At 41.9% G+C, this 22359-nt stretch overlaps 1 protein-coding gene across 1 annotated transcript in view; it reads left to right on the top strand.

Annotated features, from left to right (window-relative positions):
- The first annotated feature begins 1522 nt into the window (after positions 1–1522).
- Positions 1523–22359, top strand: part of LOC112109318 (engulfment and cell motility protein 1-like) — a 222513-nt gene continuing 201676 nt past the window's right edge. The window contains exons 1-4 of the mRNA XM_029914216.1: positions 1523–1574; positions 1902–2052; positions 17712–17752; positions 19446–19518. Of these exons, the coding sequence (XP_029770076.1) occupies positions 1975–2052; positions 17712–17752; positions 19446–19518 (192 nt within the window). The 5' untranslated portion in view covers positions 1523–1574; positions 1902–1974. The remainder of the gene's footprint in view (positions 1575–1901; positions 2053–17711; positions 17753–19445; positions 19519–22359) is intronic.

Below are 22359 nucleotides of genomic sequence, written 5' to 3'. Positions count from 1 at the left end.
CATGGCAGGATTGCTTGTGCTTAATCCTGGTCCCTCTAACCTCCCCAGCGGGTTTCGGTATGTACCTAGATAGAAATATCACCAAACTTCTCCATTTTTCCCCCCAAGAAGCCTCATGATTCTCCCTCCACCCCACCCATTGTCTTTTTTGCTTTGCTTTCAATTCTGTTTTTGCCCTGGTGCTTGTCCCTGCCAATGCAGTGATAGTTACGCTGTTGATATTGATGTTGTTGTCATTGGCAACAATGAAATGTTAACACTCATGAAATGTTCCATTAGTACCTTTTAGGGTATGCAATAATAGAACATCCAGGGTTTGAAAAACTGGCCCAGACATTAGCCTGAAGAATAAACCTTCTCAAGAAAGAAAAGTCAAAAAGAGTGGGGGCGGGGCAGGTGTACAGCACCCCCAAAGAGGTGTGGAGCAGTGCTCTGGTGAGAAGCTTGTCCACCCATTCACAGCTGATTGGTATGAGAGGGTGCAGGAGTTCTTACTGGGGTGTTCAGGGACTCCATTTTTGTACTTGCCTGTTATTATGAGGTGTCTGAAATTCTCCCAACTTCCACCTTCTTCTATATTTTCTTCTCAACCCTCCTGGCTACTGTGTGTGTCTGTGTCTATACATGTATGCACCTCTCCTTTCTATTGTGAAGGAGGATGGGACAGTGCTGTCCTTCCAGGGGACTGCCCTCCATTTTTGGGTCCTTTTTGGCAAGTGTATTGTTTATAATGTATTTTATAGCAGCAACAAGAGTGTAAGGCTCTTCACTGAGTACATATAGAAGACTTGGAGATTACAATCTAAATGATATACTTGACAGACAAGTGTGAATGTCACATACAAGGGGATGGGGTGAAGGATGCAGGTTATGGAAAAAAGATTACTTGGTTACTGCCGGTCCCTGATCTGCGACCACTAAGCTGTGGTAGAGGCATTGAAGCTGCCTTCAGCAGACTCAGGAAAACAATTCTGTATCAGTTCACTTTCCTGAAGATGATCTTTGCTACTACATCTAAGGAAAAAATTAAAAGAGAAATAAAGCTTAGAATCTATATCAACTGATAGTTGGGTTCTCCTCCCCTCAGAACTCACATCTCACGCCATTAGCTGTGAAGCCTATTGATATTAATTCTTTTCCACAGCAGCAACACCATATATAACTGTCTGATTACATACGCTATAAATGTATGCTATATATATTAATACATGCTAACAAATTCAAGCTCTGAGTTTGTATTGTAGAAAGGAGTTTCTGTGCACGGGTTTCTCCGAATCTGTTAGGTGAGAGGTGTGTGTGTGTGTGTGTGTGTGTGTGTGTGTGTGTGTGTGTGTGTGTGTGTGTGTGTGTGTGTGTGTGTGTGTGTAAAAAACGCTGTGCATTCTGCTTTCCTCCTGACATCCTGGTTGCTATAGCACAGTGATCTATTTGTGAACACATAGAAGATCATTGCTATAGTTAAGAGAAACAGTGTTTCCTGGCCATAACTTCCTGGGCAATCTCTCTTTCTGGAGAGCTGAGTGCAAGCTTTAACGGAAATTTAATCAGGCTCCTTGGGTCTCCAGAAGTGAAATGTAATGTTCAGCCTCCTTGTAGTTTGTGGCTTTTCACGAACCGTATTTAATAACATTTAAAAATAGTTTCTCTATTTAAAACTGTCCAATGCATGACTATTTTTCACAGTACATTCCAGTGCTTCAGCCATCTTTCTAACAGGCTGGCTAGCTGTACAGTGTGCGGTGGCATTGTTCTATGTTTATGCTTTTGGTATATGTATATTCGCATTCTCTCTGACACAGACATATTTTCATGCACCTGCTGAGCCAGGCAATACATAGGAAATGAAAGCAGTGTTAGAATTCTGGCTGAACTGTGCTGTATTTTTCTTTCCCTCCCTGCAGGTGTGAATGAAAGAGAGACTCTGCAATATTTAGTGTCCAGTTTTACTGGCTTTGAAGAACAGCGGCATTTACAATGCCGCCTCCTGCTGATATAGTGAAGGTGGCTATAGAATGGCCAGGTGCCTTCCCCAAGTTGATGGAAATTGATCAAGTAAGTGCCTATTTCTATGTACTAATATAGATATATATGTTAAAGTGTGTACACATGTTTACTTAGATGCACCTGTATGTTTAACAGTATGGATTCATATAAATAGTGCATATAGAATGTGTGTAACCTTCTTGCTGTATTGCTCAGTTTGGTGTTTTGATACGTTTGGCTGTTTGTTTTTAGCAGGTGTTTAAAAGAGGCATTTTTTCTCATTGTGTGACCCATTTAACTTCGCTGTGCCTCAGTTTTTCTATCTGTAAAATTATAATAAGGATGCTTAAATCCTGATGCAAAGTGCTTTGAGATCTACAGATGAAAAACCATGAGGTGAATGCAAAATATTTCCATCATAAATAGCTGCAGTGAGCTCTGAGGTCTGGATACCTGACTGGTAATATACTGTGCAAACAGGAGAATTTTGCGGTTCTACGCAGATGCCATATAGGCAGTGTCCTGTTCAACAAGGGGACTTTGAGTAAATATCTCAAATACATATACTGGGAGGAAAATACGTCTTACGTTTGAGGGTGTGGTAGGAGGGAGCTGAAGGGGTGCAGTAACAAACTGTTTTTAAGGCAGTATTTAGAGAGAGACATTAAACTTATGGCGGGAAAACCTTTTGTGGAAATGTATATGGAACAAAACTTAAGTAACTTATATGTAAATGTTACATGAGTGGCATTGTTTATCATATATTGGCATATATATTAGTAATATTAAAAGTGGCATTTTTCATAATATATTATATGTGGGCCATACTAGATGAATCATACAGGTTGTTACCTGTATAGAATATCACAGGGTGAAAAGCAGATAATTATTATTTCAGTAAATAGTATTTCATACAAAAGAAAACCCTTGAAAGTTTTCCCCAATGCACCTAAGTCCTGATGCATCCAAACACTTCAGTATATTCTTTATGTTGTATTGAAATGAAGGAAATGTAAGAACATGCTGAAAATGTTCTGCTGAACGGGGCTCCTAACTTCTGCATTTCCTGTGATCTGTTTCACACTATTTTTAGTCCCATTGTAGTATAGGGCTATCGGGCAAGTGTCTGTTGGCATTTGCAACAAAAAAGATACTGCAAAATTGGTCAAAACAATAGCAGCCTGATTTTTAGAGGCTGCATTGCACTAAGTGCTGTGTAAAATACTTCCTGCCCCAAAGTGCTTACAATGTAAATAGACAAGACAGACAAAGGGTGGGAAAGGAAAGGAGAACAGAGAAGTGAAATGACTTACCTAAGGTCACACAGTGACCGAGACAGGAATAGAAATTAGTTCTCCTGAATTACCGTCCATTTTCTGATCCACTAGACCACACTGCCTCCGAAAGCTCTAAAAACTCCACCTACCTGACAGGGTGAGTTTCATTGAATAACCCTGAGGTTATATAAACGAAACAAGAATTAAAATCCCACCAAACACATTTCTTTCTTGCAAGACAAGATAGTATTTTAAAAGTACAAGACCGTCTTGTTGCCAGGAATGCAACTGACTTGATCTTAAACGATTTGTTGCAGGGAGTGTGCTGCCTTCTGTGTTTGGAAAACACCAAGCAAATTTTGAGTGCTATTAATATCAATCAATCATGACTGACAAAGATTACAGAAAAAATTCTCTGTAGTTTTTTTCAGATCTGTGCACTTGACCACTTTTGGTGTCGGTTAAGTTTACGCTTTTCTTGGAAGAGTTAGATGGCCGTTCCATGAAAGCATCCTACAGTGCACAATCAAATGTAGGGCTGATCCTGCAAATCCTCTACATACAAAACTCCCACTGAAGTCAGTGGGAGTTTCTGGCTAGTCAGGGTTTGCGAATTTGGACCCTCAAGTTTTCAAGCTCTGGTGGGTTTTACTGGTTTTTTGTTGTTATTGTTTTCGCTTCTAAACATTGTGTCCCAAAAGTGAAAAAAGATTTAGATTGCTTCACTCTTCTCTAAAATGTAGTAACGGGAAATATCTGATCTCTCACATTTTGGTATGAATGGGTCTTAAACTAAGCAGTAGTGGGCAGCACTGGGAATGTGCATAGGTGATAGGTACAATGTGTGAAATATCATTTTGATAATATAATTTTTATTACACTCAAATAAAAGAAGGAATGTGTATCACTGGCTAGATACATCAAAGCAAATCTGCAACACCAATGAACACATCAGAATATGGCCCAAAATATGGAAAAAAGGACGGAAAATTGTTTGAATACTTTTGCTTAGCAGATAATGTTACCTCTCTCTCATTGTCATGTGTGAGGGGTTTTTGTTTTTTTTCTTAAATACTTCACTGTAGAAGACAAGTGAAATCTTCCTTCCTAACTTGGTAAACCACTGGCATGACAAAGGTCTCCAAAACTGTCATTGACAAGCTACCAGTGTGTGTTTGCATTATTACTAATCAGATTGATAAATAGATTATTTTGTTTTAAATAGGGAGACAAAATCAGCTCTTGGTTACACTGGTATAAACTTGGAGAATCCCTTTTTACTTTTTGAAGTTAATCCAGATATAAAATATTTTACATTTATAATCATATGAGTAGGAAACCTGAATAAAAAATATTTAGTTTCACGTATTTCAAAAATTGGAAAAAGTGACAGGAACACTGTCAAGTGAGGTTTTTTTACTGACAGTGTAATGAAGCACATTACAGGAACCATATGTATTGCTTTATATTAATGCCTTCTCTAAGCCTTGACTTCCTAGTCAACGACCTAAACTTTTCACAGTGGTTTCCTGAGTTTTGGGAGTGTGCTACTTCTTTATTTTTTGGCTAGTATTGCTGATAAATGTGGTAGAATATAACGTCAATGGATTTTCTTTCTTTCTGAGATGTCTGGAGTTGCTGTATTGTACTTCTTCACAATCAAAGTGACAATTGAGATATTTTTCCAAGGGGATTCTTAAGTAATTTTAGGTCACCAATTTAGGGTCAAATCCTTAGTCGGTATAAGTTGGCACAGCTCCATTAAAACCAACTCACTGAAGTCATTGGCACTATTTCAATTTACACCATCCCAAGTCTGGCCCTTAGATTTTAAACACAGATTATGAATGTTTTAATGATTTAAGTGATTTTTTTTTCAATTCAGTGAAGTTTTTTTATTTTACACAACAGAAAATGAAACTGATGATAAAGTGGAAACTGGCCAGTGTAGTTTCATTGTCCAAGCTTAATGAAATGCAATAAACAGCATATATACTGAAAATAAACACTTGTCATTTAAATACGAGAAGGGATTGTTAGTGGTGCTCATAAGGAAATTGTATGTCTCTTTCACTTAATGCAACAATTATTTTGTAAGAATAATGGAAAGCCTTTTTCTTTTCTTTTTTCCGGAACACAGCCATGGTACAACAAAACCTTTTGGAAAGGGTGGTCCAGATACTTTAATATGCAAGATATAATTCAGTGCATGAATGTACAGTATAGTTAACATCAGGAATCAATCACTGTTCAATTACAATGGATGATGAAAAATATTATTTCCTTTCTTCTAGTGGGGCTGTAGTGGTTAGAGCTAGAAGAGTTGTGGTGGCAGAGAGCCATTCGGAATAAGAATAACATTACAGACAAGTATTAAATTTTATTAGGGTCTGGCTGCAGATTTTCTAACCACATTCTGATTGGCTGTGAACTAACTTCCAGTGGTGCATGGCTGGGCCCTCTTCACTGACAAAAATAACTCCTTTGTCTACTATGTTAAGACAAACATAGAGAGGAGGCAGAAGTTAATGGAGTAGGGGTCAACGGTAATAGAGGTGGGCTGCAGTAAGACAGCATGGCATTTAAAATTAATGAGCTATGTGGCGGAGCGAAGACTCACCGGTGCGGCGCCTCCTGCTGGTCGTCTTGGGAATAGCTCTTTCCAGCCCGGAGCGCCCTCTGCAGGCCAGTGTCTCGCCTGCCGCTGTCCCCATGTCCTTCTCAGACCCTGGTGCCCTTTGCCCGGGGATTCTGTCCTCCACTGTACCCCCCTACTCTGGGTCTCCTCTCCCAGGGGAGCCCCCAACCCCCTATCCCCACCTTACCTCAATGGCTACTGCCAGTCTCCATCTAGCCCCCTGCTCACTGGGGCAGACTGCAGTCTGTAAACCACTCATCGGCAAGGGGGGTTGGACCAGCTGCCTCTGCCTATTCCTGGGCCGCCCCTCTGCAGCCCTAGTACCCTTGTGGACCCTTAACTCGGCCTGTGGCTTAGCTAGGCTGGAGCTCCCCAGCTCCCTCTGCCCTCCCCCAGTACTGCTCCACCTCAGGTACCCTGCTCAGCTCCCAGGCAGCCAGGTCCTTCCCTCTCAAAAGCTGGAGAGAGAGTGTGTCCCTTCTGAGCTCCTGGCTTACAGCCCTTTTATAGGGCCAGTTGTGGCCTGATTGGGGCGTGGCCTCAGCTGTGGCTGCTTCCCCAGTCAGCCTTTCCCCAGCCACAGCCCTCTCCCAGGGCTGTTTTAAGCCCTTCAGGGCAGGAGCGGGATGACCACCCCGCAACAAGCTATAATCAAATGCTGTAATAATTAACTTAGCAGGATGTGCGGTAATAGGAGACTTCTGCTACTAAATAGTACTTAATAGTGTACGTGGTGCAGTGCTGAAGGCTCTTGTTCTTCAGCCTTATATCCTAGAAAGAATCATATGTATGCAAACCCTGTTGTGCTATTACAATAGTGGGCCTGGGAGGGGGCCCTCACTCGTAAAAGTGTCCCTTTCTGTCCCTGATAGAGCATTGCTTCCATACTAATGCCCTTCCTTCACAATCAGCAGCATAGGCAATACCCAGGGATGCTTTTTAAGGCCATGTCTACACTAGCACTTATGTTGGCAAAATTTTTGTCTCTCGGGGTGTGAAACCCCCCTCCAGCGACATAAGTTTTGCCACCATAAGCACTTGTGTGCACAGTGCTGTCTCATGCCGACGTAGCTACTGCCACTCGTTGAGCTGGTTTTATTATGTCGACGGGAGAGCGCTCTCCTGTCAGCATGACACCACTACACAAGGAATCTTACAGCAGCACACACTAATTAATTTTTCAGAAGAACGAAGGCAAAATGATGGCTGAGAGTTTGTTGGCACCACAATTCCCACTGAAAACTTGCAGCATAACGCTCGCATTTGCAACATATCAGGTGATGACACTGCACTTTAAGATAAGGGATGGACATAACTAGAAGCTGCTGGACACAGACACACTGGAACGGTTCTCTTTTAGAAGCAGCAGGAGCCTCCTTTAAAAGTTAAGCATCTACTATATTTAAGAGAAGAGTTTTTGCATAGTGATGAGATTCCTGGGGATATATGTGTGGCTGAATTAACTACAAGGTGTCTCATTCACATTCTGGCCAGCTGGAACATCCAGAAGCACTTTATAATTCAATTATAACCCCTCTCCAGGACTTTTGGAATCATATTACTAAAGAGAATAACAATTTTTTTTTTAAAAAATTAGTTTATTTAATCCCTTACACTATCACACACAGGCCTTTTCCCATTGTAAATTACCAGAATTTCTGGCAACACAGTCCTCAGTTGCATCATTGTTACATACAATGTTCAGAGGCATATTGCGCAGTACAGTGGAGATGTGAAGAGCTGAATTTTCATAGAATATCAGGGTTGTAAGCAGGGCCGGCTCTAACTTTTTTGTTGCCCCAAGCAAAAAAAAAAAGAGTGCCGCCCTCCATAGCGTCGCCATAACACGCACCCTTAGCACCGCGCCGCCACCCCCCCCCCCCCCCCCCCCCCCGCCCCCCCCCCAGCGCCGCTGACCCCCCCCCGCTGCCGAACCCTCCCTCCAAGCGCCGCGCTGCCGAACCCCCCCCGGCTGCCACACACACCTCCTGCTGAGCGCCGCCGAACCCCCCCGCCACCACACGCACCTCCCGCCAAACACCCCCACCGCCGAGCCGCGCCGCCTCCCACCCCCAGCGTCCCCAGCCGCCGAAACAAAAACAACCCACCCCCGCCCAACCGAACCCCCTCCCTCCCCAAAACAAAAAACCCTGAGTGCCCCCCGCCCCTCCAAGATTGGCTGCCCCAAGCATGTGCTTGGTCAGTTGGTGCCTGGAGCTGGCCCTGGTTGTAAGGGACCTCAGGAGGTCATCTAGTCCAACCCCTTGCTCAAAGCAGGACTAATTTCCAAACAGATTTTTGCCCCAGATCCCTAAATGGTCCCTTCAAGGATTGAACTCACAACCCTGGGTTTAGCAGGCCAATGCTCAAACCACTGAGCTATCCCTCCCCCCAATTTGTAATTGGGAGCTATTTCCTCACCACTTTGTAATTATTAAAGTAGCATTTGTAACTACAGTATAATTCTGTAGTGCATACTTATGTAATAGGGAGACTAGTGCTATAACTCACTCAGGTACACCTTACTTGGGTATTATAAATGTTTTCCCTATCATCCCTTATGTACTTGGGAGTTCATGGCAGCAGGGTGCTTGAGAAGCCAGTGAGGGCATTTTGTGGTCTGATAGGAGATCAAGATTTGGAGCAAGGAGTTCATCCTTCTGTGTTTGAGTGTTTTGTTTTGGTAATGTTTGGCTTCTGGAGAGAGGGATGAGATTTGGTTTCTTCTTCATCACCCTAATGCAGATGATCTGGGGGAGATGCTCTAGTGAAGCAGAGATAAAGAAGTGGAGAGTGCATTTTTCAGCGGGGTATGGGAAGCTGGCTGAATTACAGGTCAGAATGAAAGGCAAGAGCAGTGGTTCTCAAACTTTCGTACTGGTGATCCCTTTCACATAGCAAGTCTCTGACTGCAACCCCCCCTAAATTAAAAACACCTTTAAATATATTAAACACCATTATAAATGCTGGAGGCAAAGCGGAGTTTGGGGTGGAGGCTGACAGCGCACGACCCGCCATGAAATAATCTCGCAAACCCCTCAGGGTTCCCGACCCCCAGTTTGAGAACCCCTGGGCAAGAGGAAATGTACTCTGTTCCTTCAAATATCTATCTCAGGTACACATATTGCCTCCATTACTGTAGTATCTGAGTGTCTCCCCTAATGTGAGACCCCTGTGAAGAGTGAAGTACTACTTCTCCTCATTTTATGTATGAGGCACTGAGGTATAGACTTGCTCAGTGTCTCATAGGAAGTTTGTAGCAAAGCAGAGGATTGAAGATCCAGGTCCCCTGAGTCCCAGTCGCCAAAGTACTAAACCTCTGTATCTATAGTCCCAGTTATGTGACAGTGATGTGTGGAGCTTGTATTAATGGGAATGAGGGAGAATAAGCCTTTCCTGCATTACAATAACCAAAAATGTCTTAAACACCAAAAGATATGTTAGCAGTAGCAGTGTTCATAATTAACAGAATGCTGTATTCACCATCTTGAGATTTTATTTTCCGACAGATGTACAGATCAACAGTGAACTATGTTTTCCTGTTTTTGTGATGTCTTTTCTTAACCAGATGTGTGGCGTCTGTTGTTTCCCTGGGATAGGCTTCAATATTACTTAACAGGAGAGTGGTGTTTAGGCTTTCCTTTGCTTTCTGTGCTGAATGGTGTCAGCCAGGGAAACCGAAGTCCCTAGTCTATCCCAAGAACAAAGACAACAAGGGCAAAAGTGATACAAACGAGCTCATGCTGAACTGTAGAAGAGAGATGTAGTTCAACGTTGGCCTGAGTGGAAACCCATTTGTGGATGCTATATCTATCCAATCGAGGGTATGTCTTCACTGCAGAATTAACCCAGGCTCTTACCTGGGTTTAAAGACACCTTTTTCCTAACATGTTAACCAAGGTGTTAAAATTATAGCATATACAAGACAGTTGTAGTTTTCATATGTGAGCTGGTTAGTATAGACCCTTGGGGAAGGGAGATGAAAGTTGACCTCGACAAGTTAAAACATGTTAAAATTACAGTTTGCCTTGTTTATATTAGGTTTGTTACATGTGTGAGCTAACACATGCCTAAAGACATCAGTGAAGGCAAGGCCAGAGAGGCCAAAAGCTAAAATGAACCAAACAGTGATACAAAATTTTGCTCCTACTATAGAATTTGTATAGAATATAGATTTTGGGCAATGTCCTTGTAAGCGGTGGTTAAGCCCACCTCCACTCCCGCAGCACATTTGGTTTTCAGAACTATAAGTCCAATAAAAGTTATATTTGAATACAATAAAACTGATTCTGGAGTTGGGTTGGGATAAAAATAATCGGAAAAAAAAAATGATCCCCACCAGGTAAATATTTGCAGCTAGACTAGCAAACTGTTACACTAGAATAGCCTGGGAAATAGATTGATTCTGGAGAGAGGAGAGGAGCCTTTTATCTTCTCTTTCATGGTTAAAAATAAATAAATAAATAAAAACTAAGATAGCTTCTACTTGTTGTCTATCACAAAGTACTCTACATACATTAAATAATGCTGTCCTGTAAATGTTGGTCCAAGTATAGAGATTCTTCATACAGCACTTAATAGCAAGGCTCCTGAGGAATCTTGACATTAAGGGATTCTTGGGAGAGAACAGTGAAGTTACTTGCTAACCCATCTGTCATTTCAAAGAAAATAACTCTTTTGTTGGTAGAGGAATGTCTTCTGTGCAGTGTGCGTTGTAGTATTTGCATGACACTTTTGATGTGTTGTCTGCCAAAGTCTTCTCTGCAGTCATGAATTATGTAACTCTACTGAAGCGATTTCACAGAGGGAGTTGTGGCAGCCGTCACATGTTTTTAAACAACCTATTGCTTACAGCTGTGAACATTTGCACTGGTCACAGTCTATAGTATGAAATGGGGAAAGGAATTTTGTCCACAGAGTTATTCATAGGGAAGGCACCTCAGGGGAAGGATGCAAGGATAATTAGGATCGCAATAGTTTTTATTGTAAAGTTGTTAATTTGTAAAGCCCCTTTTACTAGTACGTATCAAATTACTGTAGATGCTAGATAGTGGCTAAAGCATAAGATAAAATGTGTGTCCCAGAAGGGTCCCATTTATTGATTCATTATGGTTAACTAAGTTCCATTGAGTGATTTCAGTGCTATAATAATGCTCCTTCCCCCGCTGTGGCAGAAGCCTGAAGGGCGATTTGTATCAACTTTTTAAATTTTAGATTGTCGTGCCTTCCTTTTTAACCGCTACTTAAAGTTCTTGTTGCCCCTTTATTTTCTTAAGTTTTGAGTTTCAAGTATCAAATTATTTCATGCAACCAAGTGAGTATGGAGAATATAATACATATTCTAGATTATATTACAGATATTATTATAGAAATTATAGGTTAATAAAACTGGGACTTTTCAGCTTGGAAAAGAGACAGCTAAGGGGGGATATGATTGAGGTCTATAAAATCATGACTGGTGTAGAAAAAGTAAATAAGGAAGTGCTATTTACTCCTTCTCATAACACAGGAATTAGGGGTCACCAAATGAAATTAATAGGCAGCAGATTTAAAACAAATAAAAGGAAGTATTTCTTCAGACAACGCACCATCAACCTGTGGAACTCTTTGCCAGAGGATGTTGTGAAGGCCAAGACTATAACAGGGTTCAAAAAAGAACTAGATAAATTCATGGAGGAATAAGAGAGAGTATCGCATATGTAAAGTCCTGTGCCCTTAGTTGACTGTTTGAGATGATGGGAAGGGCAGGTGAAACCTGGTAGGGTAAAACTTTCAAAGGCAAAAGCCCCATTTTCAAAAGTGACTTTGGCCTGGTCTACAGATGTTATTTGTACTGGTATAACTATTTCATTTATGGGTCTTTTAAAAAAAACAAAACTGAAATAGCTATCTGACTGCAACTCCTAGTGTCCATCTGAAGAAGTGTTTTTTTTACCCACGAAAGCTTATGCCCAAATAAATCTGTTAGTCTTTAAGGTGCCACCGGACTCCTTGTTGTTTTTGTGGATACAGACTAACACATCTACCCCCTGATCCTAGTGTGAATGCAGCTGTACTTATATAAAGGCACCTTAGGCTGGTGTAGCTTATTTCCCTTCCCAGACAGGCAAAACTATGGGCATGACTACGGAGACTATTCCAGCATAGCTACGTAGGCATAACCCTGTATTGTAGACACAGCCTATGCCAACAAAAGGGGTCTCTCTGTTGGCGTGGGAATACCACCTCCCTGAGTGACAATAGCAAGGCAGATGGAAGCATTTTTCCATTGACCTAGCTCCTCAGCATAGCTGTGGTGCTCAAGGGTGTGGATTTTTCACACCCCTGACTGACCTTGCTTTGTTGACCTAAATTTTAAGGTTGGCATCTTTATACCAATATATGACCACACTAGGGGGCTGTACTGCTTCAACTATACTAATACAACTTTTGTGTGTAGACAAGCTTTTAGATGTATAGGAGCCTAAGGCATGGTCTACACTACAAAGTTAGATCAACGTAAACCACCTTGTGTCAACCTAGTTGTGCATGTGTCTACACTTAAATTTGTCTCCCACTGATATAAACTTTGCATTACTCTGAGGTACTAACACCAGCTCCTCAAGCAATGTTGAGCCAGGGTCAATGTATTAAGGTCAACACAGTGTGGATGTAGACACTGCGGTACCTATGTCAACCCTAACAGTCCTAGAGAAACTGTCCACCAATGCCCAACAGTGACCTCTCTGGTCACACCTGTGAACTCCACTGCCCAAGGGTCATGGAGCCTGAAAGCTTCCCTTCCTGCCCCACCATTTAAAACCATACAATTTTTTTTAATGACTTTTCCTGATTGTCTAGCTTGGTGAGCACACCTAGCAGGTCTCCACTGTTATGTGCAACTGCCCAACTGCCCATGTCAACTCCAGACATGCTCCAGTCTGGAATAGACAGGAGATATTGGATCTCCTGGGCCTGTGAGGAGAAGAGGCTGTACAAGCACAGCTATGGACCAGTCATAGAAATGTGGACTTCTGCGAGCAGATTGCATAGGGGATGCAGGAGAAGGACCAGCAGCAGTGCCGCATGAAAGTGAAGGAACTGCGGCAGGCATATCAGAAGGCCAGGGAGGCGAACAGTCGATCCAGTGCCGAGCCACAGACCTGCCACTTGTACGAAGAGCTGCATGCCATACTTGGCGGAGAAAGTATAACCACGCCGCAGTCCACTGTGGATACCTCTGAGGAGCCCAAATCACAGGCCCCTGGCATAAACAGTGAAGAGGAAGAAGTGGAAGAGGAATAGGATAGAGGACGTATGACCAGGGGGTCCAGCTATGCCACAAGCCAGCACCTGTTTGAGACGCCACCACAGTGCAGTCAGTCCCAGCATTCGAGCATGAGTGAGCCTGATGTAGGGGAATGAACCTTGGGTAAGTGTGTGAATGTATTTTCCATTGCAGTGATGTTTGATTGCACCCTCAACTTAACAGGACACATCTAGCGACTTTTCATTCATTTTCTTGTACTAGAAGAGGTAGCAGTACAACAAAGAGAGGTAGAGTTACTTGCTTTTCATTCTCTGTAGGGTTAGGTAGGAGGGCCATGTGGAGCAGATTGTTTACATACACAGGGATGTCCCTTGAGTCCTCCTAAGAGATATCAATGCAATTTTCATGGAGGTGCTCTGCAATCCTCTCCCGGAGGATTCTAGGGATGGCAGCCTTATTTCTTCCTCCGCGGCAGGACACTGTCCTATGCCAATCAACAGTAACGTCAGCTAGCAACATTGCAATAAATAGGCTAACGGCATATGGGTCCTGGTTGGCTTCAGGACACCACCACCAGCTGTGCTCTCTGCACCTTTGTTACCCTCAGGAGTGAGATACCAACTAAAATCACCATTGCTTGTGGAAAATAGTGCCAGTATTCAGTGCCATTGCTCTATATCATAGTTTCATGCAATTGACCAACTCCCTCCTCATTTCCCCCACCCCTGACAGGCCATACTCACCATGGCTGGTGCTGTGAGTGGTGCTATGGAGAAGCAGTCTGAAGCAGAAGTGTCAATAAGCATGTCTTGTTTAAAACTTTAGGGGAGCAACGGAAGGGAGTACTGAATCTTAACTTTCCCTTTCCATTGGGATTATACTGACAGTGTTAGCTCTGTCTGCTTTATCTATAGCTGTTGCCATTGTGGCCTTGAGGGGTTCCCCCTGCACACCCATAGAACGCCTGACCCAGATAAGGAGGAGAAAAAAGAAGGCTTGAGCTGACATGTTCAACGCGATCCTACAAGCCAATGCTGCATCAGACTGTGAACAGAGGGCCTAGAGAGTGAATATTGCAGACTGTATGGAGAAAGGCCCAGGAGTCCCATCAGGAAGAGGAGAGGAAGATGCACCAAGACAAAATGGGGCTTCTCCAGCAGCAAATGCAGATGCTGAAGACTCATGTGAACCTAGAGGCTCAACAGTCACAGGCTTGCCTCCCTTTGCAGTTCATGGAGAACTATAATACAGCATCTCCCTACACACCCCTCCCCACAACTTTGTACAGCATCCGGGGCCGCATCCCTATCTCTACCACTGCACACTGGCGGACATTAAAGACAACCACAACTTCACATATATTGACCTGTGGGAGTCACATATGATGTATGTGTAGATAAAAATGGACATGAATGTTCCTTCCCCTTCTTTAAGCTCTGTTCTATACATTTATTAAGATTTTAATGTATTTGCTTTTAACTTGTATAACCCACACACCTTCTGGGTGTGGTGTTCTGTCCCATCTAGTGGCACCAAGACCACTTAGACAGAGATATAAAATGAGTCTGCTCTACAACCTTAGCTAATAGCCAGTTGGCTTTTAGTTCATGCGGTAGAAGCTCATGCACTAAGCTCCAGAGGTCCCAGGTTCGATCCAGCCTGCCGACGACCGGGGTCTGTCAGAGTTACACTTGCACAGAATTTTTTTTAAATGTTTTCGTTACTCAATAAAACTATTGCTTGGAAAATAATTCATCTTTATTAGTTCACAACATATGCTGCGGAATGACTGGCAGTAGTGAAAGCACCCACTGACTTGTTACTGGACAGTGTGACGCAATTCAGAGGCTCCGTGACAAACACAGTGTAATAATCATAAATGGACAGCAAGCACCACAGAATGACTAGGTGCATTGTCAGTATTCTATTCACAAATGTACACCAAACACCATTCCTAACAGGCCCCCACACTGCAGGTAGAGCACAATACTCCACAATGCATTAGTGTGGCTCGCTGTTAAAGTGCTCTTTCAAAGCCTCTCTGAGTTGTACTGCTCCATGTTGAGCTTTTCTGATAACCCTTGTGTCTTGCTGCTAAAACTCAGCAGAGAGCCGCTCCACCTCCTCCCTCCACTCCAGCAGAAACGTTTCCCCTTTTGCTTCACAGATACGATGCAGGACGCAGAAGATAGCTATAACCACTGGGATATTTTCTAACTGAGATCCAATCTTGTGAGTAAACAATGCCTGCATCCCTTCAATCTACCAACAGCACATTCAACTGTCATTCTGCACCTTCTGAGCCAGTACATGAATCTTGGTGCTATCGAGGTGGCTGGTGCACAGCTTCATGAACCAGGGGAATAAGGGGTAGGCTGGGTCCCCTGCGATCACTACTGGCATTTTAACATTGCCAATAGTAACTCGCCGGTATGGAAAGAAAGTCCCTGCTTGCAGCTTTCTGAACAGTCCGGTATTCTTAAAGGTGTGAGCATCATGCACCTTCCCTGACCAGCCAATGTTGAGGTTAGTGAAGCCTACCCAGTAATCCACCAGTGCTTGCATAACCATAGGAAAATAGCGCTTTCTGTTGATGTTCTCTGTGGCAAGGTGGTCTGGTGCCAAAATAGGGATGTGCATGACATCTATTCCTCCACTGCAGTTCGGGAGTCCCATAGCCGCAAATCCATCCACTATGTCCTGCATGTTGCTGAGAGTCACAGTCCTTTGTAGCAGGAGATGATTAATGGTCCTGTATACTTGCATGACAATGGTCTCCACAATGGATTTTCCAATTCCAAAATGATTTCCCACTGACTTATGGCTTTGGAAGTTTCCACGGTGAAGTCACCACTTGCTTCTCCACTATCAGTGCAGCTTTCATTCTGGTGTTCCTGTGCTGGAGGTCTGGGGCAAGAGCAGCACTCAGATCCAGGTATGTTGCCTTGCACATCCCAAATGTTCTGCAACCATGCTCGTCCCAAACCGGCATTACAATGCAATTCCACCAGTCGGTGCTCATTTCTCGGGCCTAGAAGCAGCACTCCGCCATTTGCAGCTGCTCTGTGAACGTTGCCAGTAACCTTGAATTGTCCTCCAGCAATCTGCCCTTCAGGAAATGATCATGTTCCTTGTGGCTCTGCAAGTACTCGAGGATTGTGCGTCCTGTGCTTGCAACATTCAGAACAATAGTGCAGGCTCCATGATTCTGTTAGAGATGGTGGAAAGTGACAAGTCCCACTTGGGTTTGAGTATGAAAATTATGGGATAGAGATGGCATTCATAGACTATCAGGGTTGGAAGGGACCTCAGGAGGTCATCTAGTCCAGGTGGAGAAAGTTGCAGTCACCCCTGCACAACTCATTTCTTCCCACCATAAAACTTCCCAAAAGACAGTGCATTGGATGATGGTGAGTTGTCCTGCACTGCCCATCAACACAAGCACTCCTGGTGAGTATGTGCAGTGCTGACACAGAGAGTGAAGTATGCATGTGCACAAGCAATATACTAACTGCAGTGGCTTTATGCTGGTGTAAGTTGTGTCAGAAAAAAATTGGTATTGTAGACATACCTTAAGTCATTGAAAGTAAGTGGGACTTACGCTGCTAAGTCTCTTGGGTGCTTTTGAAAATTTTACCCACCGTCTTTTTTTCAGAAGCAGCAGCTGACGCTGTACTCTGTGCAGCCAGCCAGTAATGAGGAGGTGAGGAATGGTAATGTTCAAGAAGTGAGTTGTGTCCCCTTTCTCCAAGTGACAAAGACTTATTTTCTTCCAGACAATGCTGTTTCCTCTAGGGAAACACATGTGCTATGTTTATAACAGCGTTCAGGGTGTTGCAACATCTCCATACTAGAGAGTGTTCCTTCTATTTTGGGATTTGAAGGAAGAAAACCCACTGTAGTCAGCTATGTGGCAACACACAAAATGGTTGTGTTGCATATTTACGACAAAGCAGAGTTCACACAACTGGAATCTTACTGCTTTTCAGCGGATGTTTATTGGAGAAAGCAATATGTATTTAGGAGGGAGCATTGCAGAAAACATTATATTCTGTTCTCTGAATTTCCTAATCAAAATGTAGTTTTGTCATCACACATGGCTGATATCTGGAAGCAACAAACATAGCCTAAAAAATATCAAACTGTTTACTGCTTGCTTCATGCATCATTCCTGAAAAATGCTCATGCTGAAATCTGAACTTTCTGCTTTTGCTGGGCCATGAGATGCAGTGTTTATAGAAGACCTCTTCATTTTCCCCAGCCCCGCACAAGCCTGGTTGATGCTGTAGGAGTAAAGGTGGCAAAATGTATCTTGACAGCTAATGCTAAACAGTTATGATAAAAAGATCATCACGCTAATGTGTAGCAATAATGTTTTTGTGAATTTGCTGTCCAGAACACCCAAAAAATTCTTAATGTTATCAAGCTAAATATTAAAAAGTAAGCAAAACTGAGTACTACTAGCTTGCATTATTGAACTGAACCAGTGAAATAATTAAAATGTTTATTTAATTGCTCTGATGTGATGTTCTAACAGTGAATTTTCCTTCTTTTTTTTAATCAGAAAAAACCATTGTCTGCAATAATAAAAGAAGTTTGCGATGGGTAAGTTCTGATACTATATTTCCTTTGATTCTTAAAATAAATAACAGAGAGAAATGGTGGCTGTGGTAATACCTTTTAGTGAACCAACTTCTGTTGGCGAGAGACCAAGCTTTGGGGAACCTTGTTTTCCAGACCTGAAGAAGAGCTCTGTGTAAGCACAAAAGCTTATCTCTCTCACCAATAGAAGTTGATCCAATAAAAGATCACCAACTTTGTGTCTCTAATAGCCTAGGATTGACACAGCTACAACACTGTATAAAATAAATAACAGACATACAGATTTTCTACAAGATAAATAAAATATCCCTAGTGATGACTTTCCTAAATTCTGAAGTTGATTTTCAAAAAGGTTTTATCTTCAGACTTAGGGCTTGGCTACACTTGCAAGTTAGAGTGCATTAAAGCACTCCCGGGTGCCCTAACTCCCGATGTGTCCACACTGGCAAGGCATGTAGAGCGCCTGGACTCTGCAGCTGGAGCGTTCCTGGTAATCCACCTCCATGAGAAGCATAAAGCTTGCTGCGCCCCGGCTAAAACGCCCGGGCGTCAGTGTGGACAAGGTGTTGCATTACTGCGCTGTGATTGGCCTCTGGAAACATCCCATAATCCCTGAAGTCAAGTGGCCACTCTTCTCATTGTTTTGAAATCGGCTGACCGGGTTTTAGAGATGAATTTTAACTGTAGAGTGCAACCACTTTACTGAGCATCTCTCTCAGTTCACAAGTGAAGAAACATAAACTGTGAATTGTATTTCTAAGCCTGGTGGCTGTTGTGCAAACACCTAATCCGTGGAACAAGCAGCACGGAAGTGAAATGTTAAACATAACCTGGTATAATAATTGCTTAACAATCAGAATAAACTCTGTCATATTGTAATATTTAAACAGCATGTTTAATGTTTGCAAAAAATGCTCTTTTAATGCATTTTTAACTAGTGATACAGAAGGACAGAAACTAGTTTACAGTTCATTAAACTACAGCTAAAATATAGTAAAAGGCATGTAGATTTTTGTAGTACTGTTTTTTTATTTGTTAATGACAATCTGTGCGCCTGGTGCTGTAGGAGTCACCAAGACAAGCTTCCTGCCCAGAGAGTTTTCCAGCATAATGGTCTGATGTTATAGGCACACATCTGTTATAATGAGTTCAGTGTATCCTACTTGTTATAGTGGAAACTACACTTAGTAGTGTTGATAGGATGGGACTGTTCTGGAATTTTTGTCTGGTTAGTTTTTGACTATGATGTAACTACCATTTAGGATTTATCTGTAATAAAGTAATTTTGTTTTCATAAAATGCTTTATATTGAATGTTGATATTAATGTAATGGAAGGTGATCAGAAGATTTATTTTTGTGTTTTAAACCTTGGGATTTGAAGGAATATATTATTGCATTGTTTCTATCACTCAATTGTCAAGTTGAGGGCTCTCCATTTCAAATCGTTGGGGGGGGGGGGCGGAGGAGAGGAGAAAGGGAACAATATTCCGTTAAATGAGTTGTGGGGATTTTGTACTTTTCTCTCTTCTCCTTTTCTCCTTGGATGTATGATTGTTTTTTCTCATTGTTGAGTGGACATGTTGAAATCTATAGATAGGACAGTACGTGAGACAGATGGACTCTTGATAAACACCAATAATGAGGCTTCTTTTTTTCTCTTTCACTTTCTTATTCATATATTTTCATATTTTTAAGGTGGTCTCTTATGAACCATGAATATTATGCACTGCAACATGCTGATAGTTCCAATTTCTATATCACAGAAAAGGTAGGTAAACCACTTGACATGACTTTTTTGCATATTCTATTTCAAATGTTATTGGACTAACAGGCTGGTTTTGAAGCTAATTTAGAGGAAAATTTTCATTTTAAATTTTCATTTTGGAGTACTTGGACCAACCAGGTTGTAATGGGTCGGGCTTGCGTCATCTAAACTCTGGCTGGAAACACTGTCATAACATACAGGAGTGTAATTGAAATATCTGAGTGCTTTTTTAGTGAAGCTTCCCATTAGGCAAGGATGGTCAATGTACTGAACTGATTTCTTAATTAAATAATATTTCTGAGAGCAATTAATTGCAGCAAATTCTGTTCAGACTTAGAGCTACTTCACTGCCACTAAAATCAGTGAAAAATAAAGATGATAGCACTAATGGTTGCATCAGTGGCATTTTTACCATTGTGCCATCTAACCCTGGTTAGACTTAAGCACAATATGTAGATGATTACACATTGTTACCCCTTTTTGACTTGAGTGGTTAGCTAAAATTCAGTATCCTGCGTGGTGGTTCCATTAGGAGGTGAAATTAATGATAGTCAATTGACAATAGCAAGCTCTGTCTTTGATGAAATCCTGCTTGTTTATGTTCAAAGTCCTATCTGCTAGGATACAGGAGAATTCAAACAGGAGACAGTTTCTTTGACTTTGCCCACAGTTGCTAGACTCTTTCAGGATTTTAGTTTTTTTCCAGTGCTTCCATGTCTGGTGCTGCCTTGCTGTCTACCTTCTCCTTTGGTCTTTCTCCTGCTTTTCTCAGCACAGAGCACACCCTTCTGCTAAAACAATACTCAGTGAAGCCCCTCTGCCCACATAGTTGAAATTCCTGCCTCACAAGTGCCTTTGGTTTGGGTGATGACATATGCCAGTGTTTTGGTTGGAGGTCCCTTTTGTTTCTGCTATCTGATTCCATTAAGGAGCTTAATGGCTTCTTATAACTGTCCTAAATGAAGGACTTTGTTTTTGAGAGCAGTTTCAATGAGGTGTAGCCCAACCCACGACAATATAAAATCAGTGGAGACAAAAAAATATTTGCTGAACAATATGATTCACCTTTTTTTGCAAGGAATTCACAGTTCAGGCGGAAATGATCATAAACGAAGTCTTATAATACATGTGGTACACATCCTCACACACTGATCTTACATATTTCTGTTTTGTGGAGCCAGTTCAACTGAGGATACAGTTAGTCTTATCTCTGAATTTTGTTGTCTTATTTTGGTTTGTGTGCAAACCTTTCCATTATTTAAACACTTTTTGTTTTTTGTTTTGTTTTTTTGGGGTGGGGGGGAGAGAAAAAATGGGCAGAGTGAATTGATGGGGGCTAGAGGTGCTGTCATATTTTGAACCTGACAGTGTACTGTGTGACTACATGGAAGAGTCCAAGTTTCCAAGGGAGAGCAGGGGCGCAAAATATAAACATTAACTAACTGCATAAACTAGCTATGAACATAAAAGTTAGGGAGAAATTAGCCCTTATTGATGACTTTTTTCATTAAAATTTGTTTCCTTGTTTTCAGAATTACAGTGGTAATTGGTTTTAAAATGTAAAATAAGAGTTCTGATGGTGCCCACGGTCTTGATGTTTATGAAGCTCATTTAGTCTTCAGACATTCAGTCCCTCTGCTGCTGATGTTTGTGCACATACATGTTCACTGGGAAGCAGCAAAGAGGAAATTAAAACATGTAAGATGTACAGTTTTGTTGAAGGCTAAAGAAAGCTTCAGTACACCACTTCCCTTTTTTCTACGTGACTGAGCTAGTAGAAATTAGCTGCAAGGACTGTGTAATACTTGCCACCTCACTGCTACATGCTGCACTTCTGCTCCAGCTTTGCACGTGTGATGTTGGTTTAAGTTGTTTTGGGGCCCAGATGCCGTGGCAATGGGCAGTTCACAAAAACATGTAATTGCATGAGCTTAGATTGTAATTAATTGTAACTATAATAAAAATGGGAAACTTCCTAATTAAGCGGGATACACTCATTTAAACAATTCAAAGGTTTGCATTCCTGTCTAGTGTATTTCTGCTGAGCTCACTGAAATGACAACAGAGATGAATTTGGCCTAAAGAATGCAGTTGGTATGTTGCTACAAAGGCAGTACTCTTAACCTGTGCAGTAAGGGCCTGATCCAGAATTCAATGAAATCAGTGGGAAGACTCCCATTAATTTCATGTGCATTTATTTATGAGGCTAACTGGGCTGCACACAGGAAAATAATGTAACTAAATTCCCAAGTGATAAAATATCTCTAGATACTGTCTTAATCAATGTCAAAGTGTTAAATTGATCATTATAAGTAATGTATTTTTATTTAGTGAAAATGATTTGGCTGGGTTTTATGTAGGTTAGTTAAAATTTTCTGTCAAAATTGTTTTTGTAAAAATTTGCGGTTTTGGTCAAATAAAAGCGTCTGCTTTCCAAAGAAAATTTCAATTTTTCATTGAAAAACGGAACACTTGACAGCCAGAAAAGTTTCTGGAATATTTTGATTCAGATATGTGACATGGTGCCTTGTGTTCCCTCGCTCTTCTATGGGCTGGGCTTCCTGGCTGGACTACATCTCCCATGATGCACTTCCTATTCCCTAGGAAGACTATGGTGCATCATGGAAGATGTAGTCTAACCAGGGAACCTTGCCAAATGGGAGCACGAGGCACCTGAATGACAACTCGCATGAGGCAGCACAGTGGCATTTCCAAATCAATATATTTTTGATTTTGGCTGAAATATTTAGGTTTTGGATTTTTTTCTGAAAAGTCAAAATTTTCTGGGTGAGTAGACAGCAGGGCCGGCTCCAGCATTTCTGCCGCCCCAAGCAAAAAAAAAAA

This window comes from Terrapene carolina, unplaced genomic scaffold (genome assembly GCF_002925995.2).
Source record: "Terrapene carolina triunguis isolate 2854851 unplaced genomic scaffold, T_m_triunguis-2.0 Scaffold33715, whole genome shotgun sequence".
Taxonomy (NCBI): domain Eukaryota; kingdom Metazoa; phylum Chordata; order Testudines; family Emydidae; genus Terrapene; species Terrapene triunguis.
This window is presented reverse-complemented; position numbering and strand designations above follow the sequence as displayed.